Source organism: Argopecten irradians, chromosome 1, assembly GCF_041381155.1.
Source record: "Argopecten irradians isolate NY chromosome 1, Ai_NY, whole genome shotgun sequence".
Classification (NCBI taxonomy): domain Eukaryota; kingdom Metazoa; phylum Mollusca; class Bivalvia; order Pectinida; family Pectinidae; genus Argopecten; species Argopecten irradians.
The window spans coordinates 2,870,632-2,889,548 of record NC_091134.1 but is presented as its reverse complement, the minus strand read 5'-3'; the positions used below and the strand labels follow the sequence as shown (position 1 = coordinate 2,889,548).

Below are 18,917 nucleotides of genomic sequence, written 5' to 3'. Positions count from 1 at the left end.
GATATTAATTTTCAATGAACATAGCTTTACCTTATGACAAAAAAGGTGTCTATCGCCACTGCTCCGTTAATCAAAGGCATGGAGAGTGCTGTCGACTGGAGTTGATCAAAAAACGAGATCAAGTTCACTGAAAACCGAGAGCGATCGCTTTATTATATATAGAATTATGGATAGAAAAAAACGATGGTTTATCCGTTATCACTAACAAATATATGATTGTGTCACAAAGGAAACCCTTTTTCCCGAAGAAAGAATCACTAAAACCATTCATTTCTTAATCATAGTAATATCAACTAAAAGCCAACATTTTCTTTGCTATTCCGTCTTTGCATATTACAGAGTTAGCTTCCTTGCGGGTAGGTATGGATTTTTACATCATTATTTCGTGAGCGCAATTCACGTCGTTTTCTCCGAAACGTATGACGTTACGCTCCCAAACACGTGACGTCACAAACAATACCTACCTCCAAGTGCAGATAACTCTCTAATATGCAAATTCGGAATATGTGTTTGACGTAATTGGATAAACAAATTAGCGTCATAATGGATTTGAGCATTGTTTAATGTAAACACAAACAAAATACAAAATTTTTAAGTGAAAGTATATGTACGCGGTATGAGATCGCACATTATATCGTAGTGTTGAAAAAGTATCTCATTAAATGTTGTTCGTATCCAAGTGTCTTACTGCTTAAGAATCTCTTTCAACAAGTTCTAACAACTTCAGGTGGACCTCTTACCTCTCTTACCCAGCTTGTTGGAAGGTATCGAAATTACATGGGAAATATGTTTTTTCTCTAACATATTGTGTATGTAGATACTACAAAATGACACACTAAGGTCGACCTTAAATTCCAAAAAAATCCTCCATATATGGACATGATATCTCACCTTGTGAAACAGAAATATTTTTAAGCTACGCCCATTGCCCGTACCATTCGGTAACATACTACATTAGTAATGTGCAATATACTAGTAATTTATCATCTTTATAGTATTTTAGAATTTAAACATTGCTCCTTTAAGGTATTGCCGTAAGTTCTGCATATTAACAATATCAGAAAGTCATACCGTTCTTGATTGCTGCAGTGTTGACAAACAGTGTATGTGTGTAAATGATCCATAAAATAGAAATCACGCGCAGCCCACAGATGGCGCTGATGCTGTCTTTGTGCTGGTCTGTACGCAGTAGCTTCTGACCATTTGTCCACGCGGAAAAGCACAAAAACAATTTAATAGCTAAACCTGTGGAAACACATAATAACAAGTTCATACTATTTTTCATCTCTTAGTAGATGACAGTTTTTTTAGATCCTATTAATAGTCAGCGCTTGGTTACAAACTTCCGGATATAACTACATTTTATAACTATTATGCAACTTATTAAATCACAAAATTAAAATAATAATGGAATTCATCTTCGGTAATACATCATTGGCTATTTCTGTGGGCTTCCTGTAAACAACTTATATTGCAGTATGTATGGACATTCAGACAAGCCAAAAATTTAGTTACCTGAATTCTTTGAAGACTTCTGGATGTCGCCAACATCTTCCAACGTAGAGTTGTTCTTGGCGTTAATGTTTCCGACCTTTTCTTCCAACTCTGCCTGGCATCCATCGTCTTTACTCTCCACTGAGATAAATGTTAAATTATCAAATGCTTTGCTGACAGATTCATCTGGCGCAGACACTGATGATTGGTTCGAAGGCGCTGATGATTGGTTCGAAGGCGCAGGAACTTTACTTACGAAATACATATCATAAACTGTTGCAAACGTCAATAAAGCCAGGACAAGTGAACAAACACATCTGAAATGAAATTGAAGGAGCTTACTGTTGTTTAAAATACAGCAATATATCAACCAAACTCCCGCGTTATACAATAGTTATATGGCAGTACAAGTTTGTGAATTGTTTACAGTTCCGCCCGGGTTCAGGCAACACGCTCATTCACTGTAGGAGTTATGTAGTAGCTGATGAAAATACCTAGTTAGATTACATGACAATAAAGACGGATATTATTTTTTAAATTGAAATGTTGCTCGAGAGGGCGAAGATTTCCGCATCTTAATTAACACAGATCTCATATCTTATACGGCCCAGGACAATACAATCATATCTAACGTGTAGTTACTTAACACAGAACTCATATCTAACACGACCCTGGACAATACGATCGTACGTTTAGCTCTTTGGTCGATTTGGTATTTATATCTAGTGCAGTCCATCTTATTTACTAGGTTTGGAATCTCTAAAGGAACATCTCAATACAAATGTTGTGGACCTTACATGCCGACGATGGTGACTGGGTCGTACTCAGGCTCCCGTTTACATCGGGCGTAGTTGAAGTCGACTGGCTCAGACTGAGGGATCATGTTTAACACTGTAGAAATAAAGTAAGGTGTCATGTGTGTTTCGCCAAAGTTCAATTTTGATAAAAATTGTCTGCTTTAGTCATGCTTTTGAAATATGAGAGTACCGCTGTTAATTTGGGAAACCGTTCACTTTCTCTCAACGCTATTGATGAAATAAATGCCATGAATATTCATGGATTATTTCAACAATACACTGAAAAAAGCAGTCTAACTTGGACAAGAGTGTCATCATTACGAAAAAAAAAGCATTACATGGGGCATATTCGTTAAATGGCCTTGTTACAGGGGGTACCAATCTAGTTAAATAGCCTTGTTATAGGGGTACCAATCTATATGATCAATCGTTGGTATTAATATATGTTGATGGTTACGTAGGCCATCTAAATCATCTTAAGTGGCAATTGAAATGAATAAAGACAGTTCATGGAATCCTAACACCCTTACTTAACGCTACGTTTCATCTTATTTATTTCACACAGTTCATGATTTGTCAGATTGAATCATCCATATCTCCTGCTTGTTGTCGGTACATAGCCGTGCACACCTGTGCGGTATGGTCAGGGTAATCTTACAATAAGATCAGATAAGATAATTTAATAACGTCTCGCCTTCAAAGATTTGCAATCATATTAAAAAATTAAAAGGTACAAATCTTTAAAAAAAAAAGAGTTATGAGAGACTAATCTTAAAAATGTCAATTTCAAATTATTTACATAAAATATATTGTACTTTTCTCTTTAAAATATATCATACATGTATAAAGGTATTAAGATAAGAACATATTGCACCTATTTCACCACGTGATTCCGTGAGTAAATATAATGTATTTAAATACATGTATGGCTTAAGTGAGTGGGACAAGCGAGAGTGGTTGGGTCCATCCCTACCTACAAGTCGCCTATCCCACATCAAAGTCAATATATAGTGTATTAATATAGATACACATCAGTTTATAAAAAATAGTGCTTAGACTGACAATACAACATTGTGTGAAATAAATAAGATATTACGTAGCTTAGGAATGTGTGTCTGGGTTCTATGATCTGTCTTTGCCATACCAAAGGCTGCTAAAATGATAAATATGATAAACTTACCCGGTGGCAAAATCATTCCAGAAGACCTCAGTATAATACCATCAATGTAATAATGAAGACCCAAGTGTGTTTAGTGCTTAGACTGATATTTTATATTAATATTAAAACACATATCACATTAAAAAGTACAAATGAGATATTAGTTGTCATATTGATATACACCTGTAACCATTAGAGACGCTGTCAAGCCAAGGTATGTTGAAGGAGGAATCCTCAAAACTTAAAAAAAAATAACTGAAGTTATTTTTATATTTTCAATGAAGATTTACTACAAAAACAAGTTCTTACCTGAGTTTGTTATATTTCTAACATCGCCTTCATTACACCCGACGGGAAGACACATTCCTAGGAATGGTATATGATCAAAGACATCAGCTGCGACTCCCTGGAATAATACCAAAATGTAGGAACTAGTGTATAACGATAATTTAGTTTTCTCATATGGGCGTCAATTTGTATTTACTGGTGTATAACGATATTAAAGTTTGATCATATGTGCGTCAAATTGTACTAACAGTTTTTTATAGCGATAATTTAGTTTGATCATTTGGGCGTCAAATTGTACTAACAAGTTTATAGCGATAATTTAGTTTTCTCATAAGGGCGTCAATTTGCATTTACTGGTGTATAACGATATTAAAGTTTGATCATATGTGCGTCAATTTGTATTTACTGGTGTGTAACGATATTAAAGTTTGATCATATGTGCGTCAAATTGTACTAACAGGTTTTTATAGCGATAATTTAGTTTTCTCATAGGGCGTCAATTTGTATTTACTGGTGTATAACGATATTAAAGTTTTCTCATAGGGCGTCAATTTGTATTTACTGGTGTATAACGATATTAAAGTTTGATCATATGTGCGTCAAATTGTACTAACAGTTTTTATAGCGATAATTTAGTTTGATCATTTGGGCGTCAAATTGTACTAACAAGTTTATAGCGATCATTTAGTTTTCTCATAAGGGCGTCAATTTGCATTTACTGGTGTATAACGATATTAAAGTTTGATCATATGTGCGTCAATTTGTATTTACTGGTGTGTAACGATATTAAAGTTTGATCATATGTGCGTCAAATTGTACTAACAGGTTTTTATAGCGATAATTTAGTTTTCTCATAGGGCGTCAATTTGTATTTACTGGTGTATAACGATATTAAAGTTTTCTCATAGGGCGTCAATTTGTATTTACTGGTGTATAACGATATTAAAGTTTGATCATATGTGCGTCAAATTGTACTAAAAGTTTTTTATAGCGATAATTTAGTTTGATCATTTGGGCGTCAAATTGTACTAACAAGTTTATAGCGATAATTTAGTTTTCTCATAAGGGCGTCAATTTGCATTTACTGGTGTATAACGATATTAAAGTTTGATCATATGTGCGTCAATTTGTATTTACTGGTGTGTAACGATATTAAAGTTTGATCATATGTGCGTCAAATTGTACTAACAGGTTTTTATAGCGATAATTTAGTTTTCTCATCGGGCGTCAATTTGTATTTACTGGTGTATAACGATATTAAAGTTTTCTCATAGGGCGTCAATTTGTATTTACTGGTGTATAACGATATTAAAGTTTGATCATATGTGCGTCAAATTGTACTAAAAGTTTTTTATAGCGATAATTTAGTTTTCTCATAAGGGCGTCAATTTGCATTTACTGGTGTATAACGATATTAAAGTTTGATCATATGTGCGTCAATTTGTATTTACTGGTGTGTAACGATATTAAAGTTTGATCATATGAGCGTCAAATTGTACTAACAGGTTTTATAGCGATAATTTAGTTTTCTCATAGGGCGTCAATTTGTATTTACTGGTGTATAACGATATTAAAGTTTTCTCATAGGGCGTCAATTTGTATTTACTGGTGTATAACGATATTAAAGTTTGATCATATGTGCGTCAAATTGTACTAACAGTTTTTATAGCGATAATTTAGTTTGATCATTTGGGCGTCAAATTGTACTAACAAGTTTATAGCGATCATTTAGTTTTCTCATAAGGGCGTCAATTTGCATTTACTGGTGTATAACGATATTAAAGTTTGATCATATGTGCGTCAATTTGTATTTACTGGTGTGTAACGATATTAAAGTTTGATCATATGTGCGTCAAATTGTACTAACAGGTTTTTATAGCGATAATTTAGTTTTCTCATAGGGCGTCAATTTGTATTTACTGGTGTATAACGATATTAAGGTTTTCTCATAGGGCGTCAATTTGTATTTACTGGTGTATAACGATATTAAAGTTTGATCATATGTGCGTCAAATTGTACTAAAAGTTTTTTATAGCGATAATTTAGTTTGATCATTTGGGCGTCAAATTGTACTAACAAGTTTATAGCGATAATTTAGTTTTCTCATAAGGGCGTCAATTTGCATTTACTGGTGTGTAACGATATTAAAGTTTGATCATATGTGCGTCAAATTGTACTAACAGGTTTTTATAGCGATAATTTAGTTTTCTCATATGGGCGCCAATTTGTATTTTACTGATGTATAACGATAATTTAGTTTTTTTTCATATGGATATCAATTCGTACTTACTGATTTAGAACGATAATTTATTTTTTTTCATATTAGCGTCAATTTGTACTTGCCTGTATATAACGATAATTTCGTTTTCTCATATGGGCATCAATTTTTACTTGTGTATAATGATAATTTAGTTTTCTCATATGGGCGTCAATTTGTACTTGTATATAACGATAACTTAGTTTTCTAATATGGGCGCCAATTTGTACTTACTGTTGTATAACGATAACTTAGTTTTCTCATATGGGCGCCAATTTGTACTTACTTGTGTATAACGATAATTTAGTTTTCTCATATGGGCGTCAATTTGTACTTGTGTATAACGATAATTTAGTTTTCTCATATAGGCGTCAATTTGTGTTTACTGGTGTATAACAATAACTTAGTTTTCTCATATGTGCGTCAAATTGTACTTACTGGTGTATAACAATTATTTCGTTTTCTCATATGGGCGCCAATTTGTATTTACTGGTGTATAATGATAATTTAGTTTTCTCAAATGTGCGTCAAATTGTACTAACTAGTTTATAACGATAATTTAGTTTTCTCATATGGGCGCCAACTTGTACTTACTTGTGTATAGCGATAACTTAGTTTTCTCATATGAGCGTCAATTTGTGCTTACTGGTGTATAACTATAATTTAGTTTTCTCATATGGGCGTCAATTCTAAGTTATCACTCATGATGTTCTTTTAGTATCTTTGTTTGAATTTTATCTTTGGCTTCAAATATAACTGAACTATTTTTTCACAATTGTAATGTGTTTGCCTTAAAGTTAAATACCACGTATGTGCCGTAACTGCATGTTCATGAACCAATTAGATCTTCAAAGATGTTATTCACCATCAAACGTTATCAATATTTTGATAATAGTAATCCATATAACGCATAAGTTTTAATTTCATAAAGTTAACTTAAAGTTTAAAAGGATTTTTGAAGTATTGCGAATGATACTTACATTAACAGTGAAATGAATATACATTGTGAAACCAAGGAGACAAATGGTGGTCTACAGATATAAGTAATAATAATGCGACTTCTATAGGTTTTATCTAAATATATGTAATAGGGTGCAGGATTTACAATAAATTTAATACCTGCCTCTGCTAAGGATCGAACTCGGGACCTCTGGATTATTTGTCTGACGCTTAACGGATCGAGCTAAAGAGAAGGTCTCTCTAGCCGAGCGGTATATTGCGGCTAGTATTGACCATGGTTACATATACATACAACTATATAACCGCAGTTACCTTATATGATGAAAGAGTTCAATCAATTTATCATTGAAAAGATAGATAGTCGTCTTACAACATATTTATATGCTTGTACAGGTCGGTGATTTGAAAATAACCATGGTTCTGTTACAGCAATTATATGTAATGATAGTGACTCTATCGATATATACGGTGAAAGTCGACATTGTTGACATACTGTATATCAGAACCAGTCAAAACATTGACATCGCAATGCCGACATTTGCAGTTTGTAAATATATAACCACTGTATAACGTAGTGTTTGTGTCAATCATTTGCGATTACATACATGATTCGATGTTGCTATATTTGTCAGCTATTACCAACACTGACTTTACCGACACCTGCCTTATCCGACACATTTATTCGGTCGTACAGAGTCGGTCTTGTCGGGCTTCACTGTAGACGAAAGTACTTACTGACACACAATATTGGACCTTGAAAGGAGATCCCGCCTCGGCGTCCGAATTGATAGATCGGCACTGATCATACGATCCATGCCATAGGACGTTAAAATCCATGATACCAGAGGGTGGTTTTGCCCATGAATCAATCACTGCAAAATAGACAGAGCAATAAAGAAGTTAGTGGTTATTTCTGAGGACACTCTGTTTCAGTTTCAGCTCATTATTTTATGTTTTGTTTCGACAGTTTGACGTGCTTCAAACTCAATACCTATAGGTTAAGTGTTATGTACACTAAACAACTATAAGTATTCCTAAGTCATACAAGTGCCTCCGGTACATCCTCAAACCTTTCTGTGATGCAGCAATTGACTAAATATGTTAGAGGAAATGAAACAGAGACGTTGACCTGGTAACTCTGAAACTCAGACTTTTTAAAGGTTTTGTAATGGGATTTCAATGGAAGTACATACGCGGAGAAATGACGCCGCTGTACGCTTGAAAAGTGTTTAACAGGATACCACGACCTTAACCTTGACAATTGTCCTGTTGTTATTACTACATGTAGTTCTATTTTAAGACTTATGTATCATTACATGAGGTTTTACTCTTGTTATCTAACATATGAATGATCTTATTTGCCAGAAGGAATTTTCTTAATGCCGGTAGATAAGTCATCACATTATTTCGATGTTTTAAAAGATTCATATATACAAGGAGACAAAACACGAATATGCTACAGCCTCCTAAAACATACATAAATTCCGTCCTTAAATGACCCTAGTAACGTTACACCTAACAAACCAAACAAAATTGAGGACTGTTTGGACCATCATAGGCGGAAAGTCACTACACCTCTCTGACGTTAAAGCAGGTATGTTTGAAGATGCTCTACCGCCGACAAATGATTTTTTTCTCTTTCAAAAACAGGAGCAGTCGATTTAGTGTTTTTCTTCAGTTAAAATGCTACTTTCTTTACACCATTACAACCAGTGAAAAGTTTGAGCTTCTAATTTTACTTTAAGATAAAATAGCAAAAATAATTGATTGCATCACGAAAAAATCTATTGCATACTGTCCTCAATAGAATGCAGGTTTGTGCATGCACCGAAGCCAAAATTAATTATTCTAAATTATTTTTTTAGTTAATTAGACATATATACACGATTAAACACCAATTATTGTTTAAATAATGGGTGTCATTTATGCTCTGTCGGCGTTGGAGCATATTTTAGCTAAATATTATGAATGTTTAAATTATCACATCATGTTGAATTCCTGACCATTACAGGGAACCTGGCAGCGGGGGGAATAAAACTAGCGACTATTACAACATTGTCTATTGAGGTGCTTCCACTGATTAATGGTTAAAATTTTATTGTTTCGTTTGAAGTTTTCAAGGACGAAATTTTTCTTTTTTACCAGTAATTATTTCGTTTGTTGATTTCAACGGGAAATTTAAATTCCAATTAAATTGTTTTTTCCTAAAGTTATGGTTTATCATGATCAGTGTTCGTTGTAAAACTTACGTCGGAGGGCCCATTGTCTTTGTCCAATAGCTTCCGAAATAATAACTTGAATGTCAGCACTGCAGGTAGCGCTTAGCATGGCTAAATTCACATTGTTTATCAAGTTTGTTTCTGCAGAATTACCGCCAGTAGTGGAACCCTGAATAGCTTGAATGTAAGACAACGCATTGTTCAGTTCTGCTGGGTCAAGTCCATCGATATTCAGATTTTGGAGAAACATTGTGATATTTTGTAAGTCAATATCTGCCATCATATTAAGCGCCTCATTAATGTTACCGTTTGGTATAGGAATGCTTCCATTAGAAAATGACGTCTGTAGGGTTTTAACAACAGATAACAGTTCATTTACTCCCATAGAGTCCAAACTAATATTCATATTTTGGAGTAAGGACTGAAGTTCCTGTGGGTCCATCATAGATATAATCGTGAGAATACTGTTTAAATCGGCACCAGGAGGTAGGGTATTCCCGTTTCCGTCTGTATTACCATTCCCACTATTCCCACCATTTCCACCGGATCCATTAGCCTCCGCTATGTCTTCCAAAACTGACAATGCATCCGCAAATTGTACAGAATTCAAGGGGTCCACATTCAAACTTTGTATCAGTTGGTTTTTGCTGGTATCGTCCATAGCCGATATAAGGTTGGATAAATCGCCTGCAGTACCGCCCGGGAGTTGTGAAGATCCCCAAGTTACTACTTTCAAAAGACCTCTGAGGACTTCCAGTGTATTCTGAATTGCGGAGGAACTTGGTATGTCAATTTTGAGACTTTGAAGCACTTGTGCGAATGTTTGTTCGTCAAGCGTTGGGAGCATTTCCAATGTGTAAAGAAGTTCGTCCAACGTCATTGATTTCGGGAATAAAACCAAACTTTTTTCTAGGAATTCCGGCCATCCTAGATCCATCGGTGTCGGAGAAGGCGTTGACTGACTTGTACTTATGCTTGTAGTTGTAGGTTGTCCATTAATAGCTACTGATGTTATCAGATCTGTTAGGATTTTCGGAGCATCACGAAACTGTGCATCGGTTAGTAATTCTACGTTCAAACTTTGTAGTAATGCTCCCATGCTTTGCTCGTCCGTCGTTGATATAAAATTGTCAAGATCACGTATTGTACCGTTCGGAAATTGCGTAGAGCCCCAATCCACTATTTTTAAGAAGTTTGTAAGGACCACCAACAGGTTGTTGAGTTCTACAGAGTTCGGTACACTTATATTTAGACTTTGTAGAACAGCCCCGAACATGGCGGCATTCAGTGAAGGAGGCATTTTCATGGTACCTAACAGGTCTTCTAGAGGCATAGAACTCGGCAGCAGTCTCATGGATTGGTTTAAAAACTGAAGCCAGCCTCGCACAGATGGTTGATGAGTAGTTGTGGATATTATTAAGCTTACATCCCCACTTGGAGGTAGGCTATTCCCATTTCCGTCGTTTCCACCGGAACTATTATTCCCACCATTTCCACTGTTGTCTGCATTGCCATTCCCACTATTTCCGCCATTTCCAACGAATCCATTAGCCTCCGCTACATCTATCAAAATTGTTAATGCATCCGCAAATTGTACAGTGCTCAAGGGATCTACGTTCAAACTTTGTATCAGTTGGTCTTTGCTGGTATCGTCCATAGCCGATATAATTTTGACTAAATCGCCTGCAGTACCGCCCGGGAGCTGTGAAGATCCCCAAGTTACTACTTTCAAAAGACCTCCGAGGGCTTTCAGTGTATTCTGAAATGCGGAGGAACTTGGTATATTGATTTTGAGACTTTGAAGCAGTTGTGTGAATGTTTGTTCGTCAAGTGTTGGAATCATTTCCAATGAGTGCAATAGGTCGTCTAACGTCATCGATTTGGGGAATAAAACCAAACTTCTCTCTAAGAATTCCGGCCATCCTAGATCCATTGGTGTCGGAGAAGGCGTTGACTGACTTGTACTTAAGCTTGTAGTTTTAGGTTGTCCATTTATAACTACTGATCTTATTAGATCTGTTAGGATTTCCGGAGCATCACGAAACTGTGCATCGGTTAGTAATTCTACGTTCAAACTTTGAAGTAATGCTCCCATGCTTTGCTCGTCCGTCGTTGATATAAAATTGTCAAGATCACGTATTGTACCGTTCGGAAATTGCGAAGAGCCCCAATCCACTATCTTTAGGAAGTTTGTAAGGACCACCAAGAGGTTGTTGAGTTCTACAGTGTTCGGTACACTTATATTTAGACTTTTTAAAGCAAACCCGAACATGGTGGCGTCCAGTGACGGGGGTATCGCCACTTTACCTAACAGGTCTTCTAGAGGCATAGAACTCGGCAGTAGTCTCATGGCTTGGTTTAAAAACTGAATCCATCCTCGCACCGACCGGGGATTGGTAGTTGCGGATACTGTTACCTTTTCTGTAGTTGTTGTGGTAGTTGTAGAGGTTACTCCGTCAACGTTAACAGTACCGTGTATAATAACAAGCACCACAGCCACCACCGCGAATTTCGTCATGGCGTCCAATGCCTTAGTTGTACGTCCTTTAGAATGGTTCCTTATTGATTGGCAGAAAGGTCGCACAAAGTTTGAACATGTGACCACGTTCATTCACGGGGTATAATACTGCACACTTTGTATTGCCTACTCGGTAGCAATGATCTACGCCGTTAGCATTTATCATGATATAGCCCGATACAGGTACATCGGTATGTTAAAAAACAATAAATAAATCTTAACTTTATTGTCAAATGGAAGTATTGCGTTTACATTATGAAATGGCATTTGGTCTAGGAAATATTCTAGGATTTGAGATACGTAATTTTTTAATTAAAAATGATGAAATGGTTGTAATTCAAAATATTTTCCAGATTTGTTTGTTTGTCTGTTGTTTTTTATAGTATTATTTATTTGTAAATAAATTATATATTTTTGTTATCCTCTACAGGAGTGGGGCCATATTTTAATGCATTATTTTTTTAGCTTAATTCTTGCGTGTCATATGTTACACACCGTGAGTTTAGGTCATTGCAACCATAGTAAGTACATATGGAATTAGCGATAATGTAATTAACCATTAATGGGTATGATTCTTACTTCTGATATTGCCGCTAGAAAAATAATGCATCAAGGTTCAAATTGTACAGCCATTAGGAGAGACTTACAATGTTAACAATAGAAGCACAATTACCCAATGTGTCATAGTGTAATAGTCCACAGAACACTGAGTATAGAGACACTCTTAGGTGTGTTCTTTTAAATGATACACACTTTGTAGCACATTATATGCGCATAGCATTTACTATATCATGTTATAATGCCAAAAGCGTTTGGGCTTCATCGTGTATACGGTATCGGTGCTTTGTCGCTAATCCTGTCATTTTTTTCTATGGATGTGAGCTTTTTATGTTAGATATTTAATACGTCATTTTACGGATTTAGTATAATGGTTTGTTTTCGCCAATACGTGTGTCAGGCTGGGTATGTCTTCCATACCTTTACCCTCGTAGGTTTTCAGTGTGTTACCCAGGGCTTCCATACCTATACCCTCGTAGATTTTCAGTGTGTTACCCAGGGCTTCCATACCTTTACCCTCGTAGGTTTTCAGTGTGTTACCAAGGGCTTCCATAGCTTTACCCTCGTAGGTTTTCAGTGTGTTACCCAGGGCTTCCATACCTATACCCTCGTAGATTTTCATTGTGTTATCCAGGGCTTCCATAGCTTTACCCTCGTAGATTTTCAGTGTGTTACCCAGGGCTTCCATAGCTTTACCCTCGTAGATTTTCAGTGTGTTACCCAGGGCTTCCATAGCTTTACCCTCGTAGGTTTTCAGTGTGTTACCCAGGGCTTCCATACCTATACCCTCGTAGATTTTCAGTGTGTTACCAAGGGCTTCCATACCTTTACCCTCATAGGTTTTCAGTGTGTTACCAAGGGCTTCCATACCTTTACCCTCGTAGGTTTTCAGTGTGGTTACCCAGGGCTTCCATACCTTTACCCTCGTAGGTTTTCAGTGTGTTACCCAGGGCTTCCATACCTTTACCCTCGTAGGTTTTCAGTGTGTTACCCAGGGCTTCCATACCTTTACCCTCGTAGGTTTTCAGTGTGTTACCCAGGGCTTCCATACCTTTACCCTCGTAGATTTTCAGTGTGTTACCCAGGGCTTCCATACCTTTACCCTCGTAGATTTTCAGTGTGTTACCCAGGGCTTCCATAGCTTTACCCTCGTAGATTTTCAGTGTGTTACCCAGGGCTTCCATACCTTTACCCTCGTAGATTTTCAGTGTGTTACCCAGGGCTTCCATACCTTTACCCTCGTAGGTTTTCAGTGTGTTACCCAGGGCTTCCATACCTTTACCTTCGTAGGTTTTCAGTGTGTTACCCAGGGCTTCCATACCTTTACCCTCGTAGGTTTTCAGTGTGTTACCCAGGGCTTCCATACCTTTACCCTCGTAGGTTTTCAGTGTGTTACCCAGGGCTTCCATACCTTTACCCTCGTAGGTTTTCAGTGTGTTACCCAGGGCTTCCATACCTTTACCCTCGTAGATTTTCAGTGTGTTACCCAGGGCTTCCATACCTTTACCCTCGTAGGTTTTCAGTGTGTTACCCAGGGCTTCCATACCTTTACCCTCGTAGGTTTTCAGTGTGTTACCCAGGGCTTCCATACCGTTACCCTCGTAGGTTTTCAGTGTGTTACCCAGGGCTTCCATACCTTTACCCTCGTAGGTTTTCAGTGTGTTACCCAGGGCTTCCATACCTTTACCCTCGTAGATTTTCAGTGTGTGTTACCCAGGGCTTCCATACCTTTACCCTCGTAGGTTTTCAGTGTGTTACCCAGGGCTTCCATACCTTTACCCTCGTAGGTTTTCAGTGTGTTACCCAGGGCTTCCATACCTTTACCCTCGTAGGTTTTCAGTGTGTTACCCAGGGCTTCCATACCTTTACCCTCGTAGGTTTTCAGTGTGTTACCCAGGGCTTCCATACCTTTACCCTCGTAGGTTTTCAGTGTGTTACCCAGGGCTTCCATACCTTTACCCTCGTAGGTTTTCAGTGTGTTACCCAGGGCTTCCATACCTTTACCCTCGTAGGTTTTCAGTGTGTTACCCAGGGCTTCCATACCTTTACCCTCGTAGGTTTTCAGTGTGTTACCCAGGGCTTCCATACCTTTACCCTCGTAGGTTTTCAGTGTGTTACCCAGGGCTTCCATACCTTTACCCTCGTAGGTTTTCAGTGTGTTACCCAGGGCTTCCATACCTTTACCCTCGTAGGTTTTCAGTGTGTTACCCAGGGCTTCCATACCTTTACCCTCGTAGGTTTTCAGTGTGTTACCCAGGGCTTCCATACCTTTACCCTCGTAGGTTTTCAGTGTGTTACCCAGGGCTTCCATACCTTTACCCTCGTAGGTTTTCAGTGTGTTACCCAGGGCTTCCATACCTTTACCCTCGTAGGTTTTCAGTGTGTTACCCAGGGCTTCCATACCTTTACCCTCGTATTTCAGTGTGTTACCCAGGTTCCATACCTTTACCCTCGTAGGTTTTCAGTGTGTTACCCAGGGCTTCCATACCTTTACCCTCGTAGGTTTTCAGTGTGTTACCCAGGGCTTCCATACCTTTACCCTCGTAGGTTTTCAGTGTGTTACCCAGGGCTTCCATACCTTTACCCTCGTAGGTTTTCAGTGTGTTACCAGGGCTTCCATACCTTTACCCTCGTAGGTTTTCAGTGTGTTACCCAGGGCTTCCATACCTTTACCTTCGTAGGTTTTCAGTGTGTTACCCAGGGCTTCCATACCTTTACCCTCGTAGGTTTTCAGTGTGTTACCCAGGGCTTCCATACCTTTACCCTCGTAGGTTTTCAGTGTGTTACCCAGGGCTTCCATACCTTTACCCTCGTAGGTTTTCAGTGTGTTACCCAGGGCTTCCATACCTTTACCCTCGTAGGTTTTCAGTGTGTTACCCAGGGCTTCCATACCTTTACCCTCGTAGGTTTTCAGTGTGTTACCCAGGGCTTCCATACCTTTACCCTTCGTAGGTTTTCAGTGTGTTACCCAGGGCTTCCATACATTTACCCTCGTAGGTTTTCAGTGTGTTACCCAGGGCTTCCATACCTTTTACCCTCGTAGGTTTCAGTGTGTTACCCAGGGTTTCTTCCATACCTACAGGGCTTCCATACCTACAAAACAAAGCATCGTATACACAAACAATAGATCACGAGAGTAGAAGACATATATATTTATATATTTACACTTGCTAGGCTTGGTCACTATACGCTAATACTAGCCGATTTTGTTTACCATAACTGCATGGTAACATTGAACTTTGAACTTGCGTAAGGAAATGTTCTGTGCAACGTAAAAGGACTACTTTTTTTTTTAAAGAAACACATGGCTTTGTTTACATTTTGACGAAACATTACGTGTATATTGTTGTTTTTCATAGAATTTTGGAAAAATGTAAACAATATATACATGTTTTATATTTATATATGATTCAAACAATTTTTAAATTAACAATTGTATAAAGAAACGGAAAAATATCCCGACCGGGGCGACGTGCTTTCATTTTTGTTAAAAATGATGGGTGTCAAATGTAAACATTACCTCTGTGCCTATGCTCGTCCTACGATCGAGCCTTTGGGGTGGACGGGTGTGAGACCCTCTGATAGAGGTCAGTTATAAACATATCCTCTTGTCTTTGTTCTTTGAGTATTTAATCATGTGTATTATAAAACATGCACCGCTAATAATCCACGTGTTGACAGTTCCGCGTCACCACAAATACATTGTATCCATCGAACACAAGTGAATTTGTTTCATCTATCGATGGCGATATGGATCTAAGCGTAGATTATATAATCACATGGCTCCCAAGGATGTAATACCGTCAAGTCAGACGACATCTCAAACTCATTGAGCTACTTGAAAATCGGTGTTTTGACAACTTGGGCAAACTAAAGTGTGTAAGCGTGCGTCAGGTTCGCCTCGCTGCACAATAACGGTCACCGAGTTCACACATGTGTCCGTGTACAAATTCTTTATGTTATTACGCTATATATTAACTTTCAGCAAAATTGAATATATTAAAGTTCTGATCTGATTAAATAAAATTATCTCTGAAATTTACTTTGTTTGTCATGTTTATTTTACACTAAAATATTGAACTTTTTTGTCGTCGCGGATGAATAATTCTACCTTACGTGAAGCGTCATCATTCGCTGTTCAATTGAGTAAGCTCCTCCCACTTTTGACCGACTTTTATTGAATAAATACGTCACTTTCAAATGACGATTTTATTGCATAAAATATAAATAAAAAGTCGTGTGAGTGTAAATATAGGGATTGGATATCGTTTTTATGTTAACCATGCTTGTATGGAGCAATTCATCTAAGAATATATTCAATATGGGGCGCTAACGCGCCCCATAGAATATATTCTTAGAGGAATTGCTCCATACAAGCATGGTTAACATAAAAACGAAATCCAATCCCTATATGAAGTCTTTAAATGTGGTAATAACAAATGCAAGGCAATCATTAGTATAAATAATGTACTTTTAAATAACATTAATTACTGTTATTATAACGAGGATTGAAAAGCTTCATCTGGTGTTACCAGCTAGACACAATGATATAACTAGGTTAGTCATCATCAGTTGTTAAATGTTACCAGCTAGACACAATGATATAACTAGGTTAGTCATCATCAGTTGTTAAATGTTACCAGCTAGACACATTGATATAACGGGGTTAGTGAGTTGTTAAATGTTATCGACTAGACACATTGATTTTACGGGGTTAGTCAGTTGTTAAATGTTATCGACTAGACACATTGATTTTACGGGGTTAGTGAGTTGTTAAATGTTACCAGCTAGACACATTGATATTAAGGGGTTAGTGAGTTGTTAAATGTTATCGACTAGACACATTGATTTTACGGGGTTAGTGAGTTGTTAAATGTTATCGACTAGACACATTGATTTTACGGGGTTAGTCAGTTGTTAAATGTTACCAGCTAGACACATTGATTTTACGGGGTTAGTGAGTTGTTAAATGTTATCGACTAGACACATTTATTTTACGGGGTTAGTGAGTTGTTAAATGTTATCGACTAGACACATTGATTTTACGGGGTTAGTCAGTTGTTAAATGTTATCGACTAGACACATTGATTTTACGGGGTTAGTCAGTTGTTAAATGTTACCAGCTAGACACAATGATATAACTAGGTTAGTCATCATCAGTTGTTAAATGTTACCAGCTAGACACAATGATATAACTAGGTTAGTCATCATCAGTTGTTAAATGTTACCAGCTAGACACATTGATATAACGGGGTTAGTGAGTTGTTAAATGTTATCGACTAGACACATTGATTTTACGGGGTTAGTGAGTTGTTAAATGTTATCGACTAGACACATTGATTTTACGGGGTTAGTGAGTTGTTAAATGTTACCAGCTAGACAAATTGATATTAAGGGGTTAGTGAGTTGTTAAATGTTATCGACTAGACACATTGATTTTACGGGGTTAGTGAGTTGTTAAATGTTATCGACTAGACACATTGATTTTACGGGGTTAGTCAGTTGTTAAATGTTACCAGCTAGACACATTGATTTTACGGGGTTAGTGAGTTGTTAAATGTTGTCGACTAGACACATTTATTTTACGGGGTTAGTGAGTTGTTAAATGTTATCGACTAGACACATTGATTTTACGGGGTTAGTCAGTTGTTAAATGTTATCGACTAGACACATTGATTTTACGGGGTTAGTCAGTTCTTAAATGTTACCAGCTAGACACATTGATTTTACGGGGTTAGTAAGGCGTTGTTAGTGAGTTGTTCAATGTTACCAACTAGACATACTGATATAACGGGGTTAGTCAGTTGTTAAATATTACCAGCTAGACACATTGATATAACGGGGTTATGCAAGGCAGATGGTTGGAAGATGATAAGAAATGTGCGGATGTGGGTGTGTTTTCGGCAAGGCGGAATGTGAAGACGGAAAAGGTTGCAATGTGGGGTTGTGGATGAGTTTATGGCAAGGTTGACAAGGGACATAGTTGGTTAAGGATGTATTCTTCTGATGGTTCAGTCCCGTTGAAATCTCGTTTCGACAAAGATCAAAGAAGTTATGAGATTTTCAATTTATCAATATCTTTAGCAAGTTGCCAGTTGCAAATTTTGTCAAAAAATTAGCAGATTTTGTTTTATGTGGGGTTTTTAAGAAATGGCCCATTTGGCGACCATTGTGAAATTGTGTCTTCTTTCCCTTTGAGTAGAGCCAAAGTTTTACCATTTTTTACTGAAATTGTTTTTACTTAAATCATCACTGCACCAGCATTTTAAGCTGTGTCGAGCTAATTTTTGCTCTAAATCTTTACTTGGTTCGTGGTAATTAAAATATTGAGCATTAATGTGTGAAATGATTCACTTTTTTCACTTTATTTTTTTTACATTTAATGGTAATTTGAGCACTTTTATTTTTTACTCTAAAATACTGAAAAATAACAAGTATTCAAGTGGGGAAAAAAGTAAGCACACGAACCCCCCATTTTTCTGCCTGATTTTGAAAGAACAGCCCTTTTCCTATTAATATGCAAAATATAAACAAAAGTTTAATACCAGACCTTTTTCTATAAAAGGTTAGATTTGGCAAAAATGACTAAAATGGTCATTTTGTAGCTCAAAATTAAGGGGAAGGTGGCAGCATATGTTGTTATTCTAAGAAAAAATATTAGTCTTAT

General features: G+C 37.1%; 1 protein-coding gene across 1 annotated transcript in view; it reads right to left on the bottom strand.

Annotated features, from left to right (window-relative positions):
* The window catches only part of LOC138315207 (uncharacterized), a 40,240-nt gene extending 28,487 nt beyond the window's left edge, over window positions 1-11,753 (bottom strand). The window contains 7 exon segments of the mRNA XM_069256056.1: window positions 31-127; window positions 1,072-1,245; window positions 1,516-1,811; window positions 2,292-2,385; window positions 3,760-3,856; window positions 7,691-7,827; window positions 9,205-11,753. Of these exon segments, the coding sequence (XP_069112157.1) occupies window positions 31-127; window positions 1,072-1,245; window positions 1,516-1,811; window positions 2,292-2,385; window positions 3,760-3,856; window positions 7,691-7,827; window positions 9,205-11,692 (3,383 nt within the window). The 5' untranslated portion in view covers window positions 11,693-11,753.
* Window positions 11,754-18,917: the final 7,164 nt, after the last annotated feature.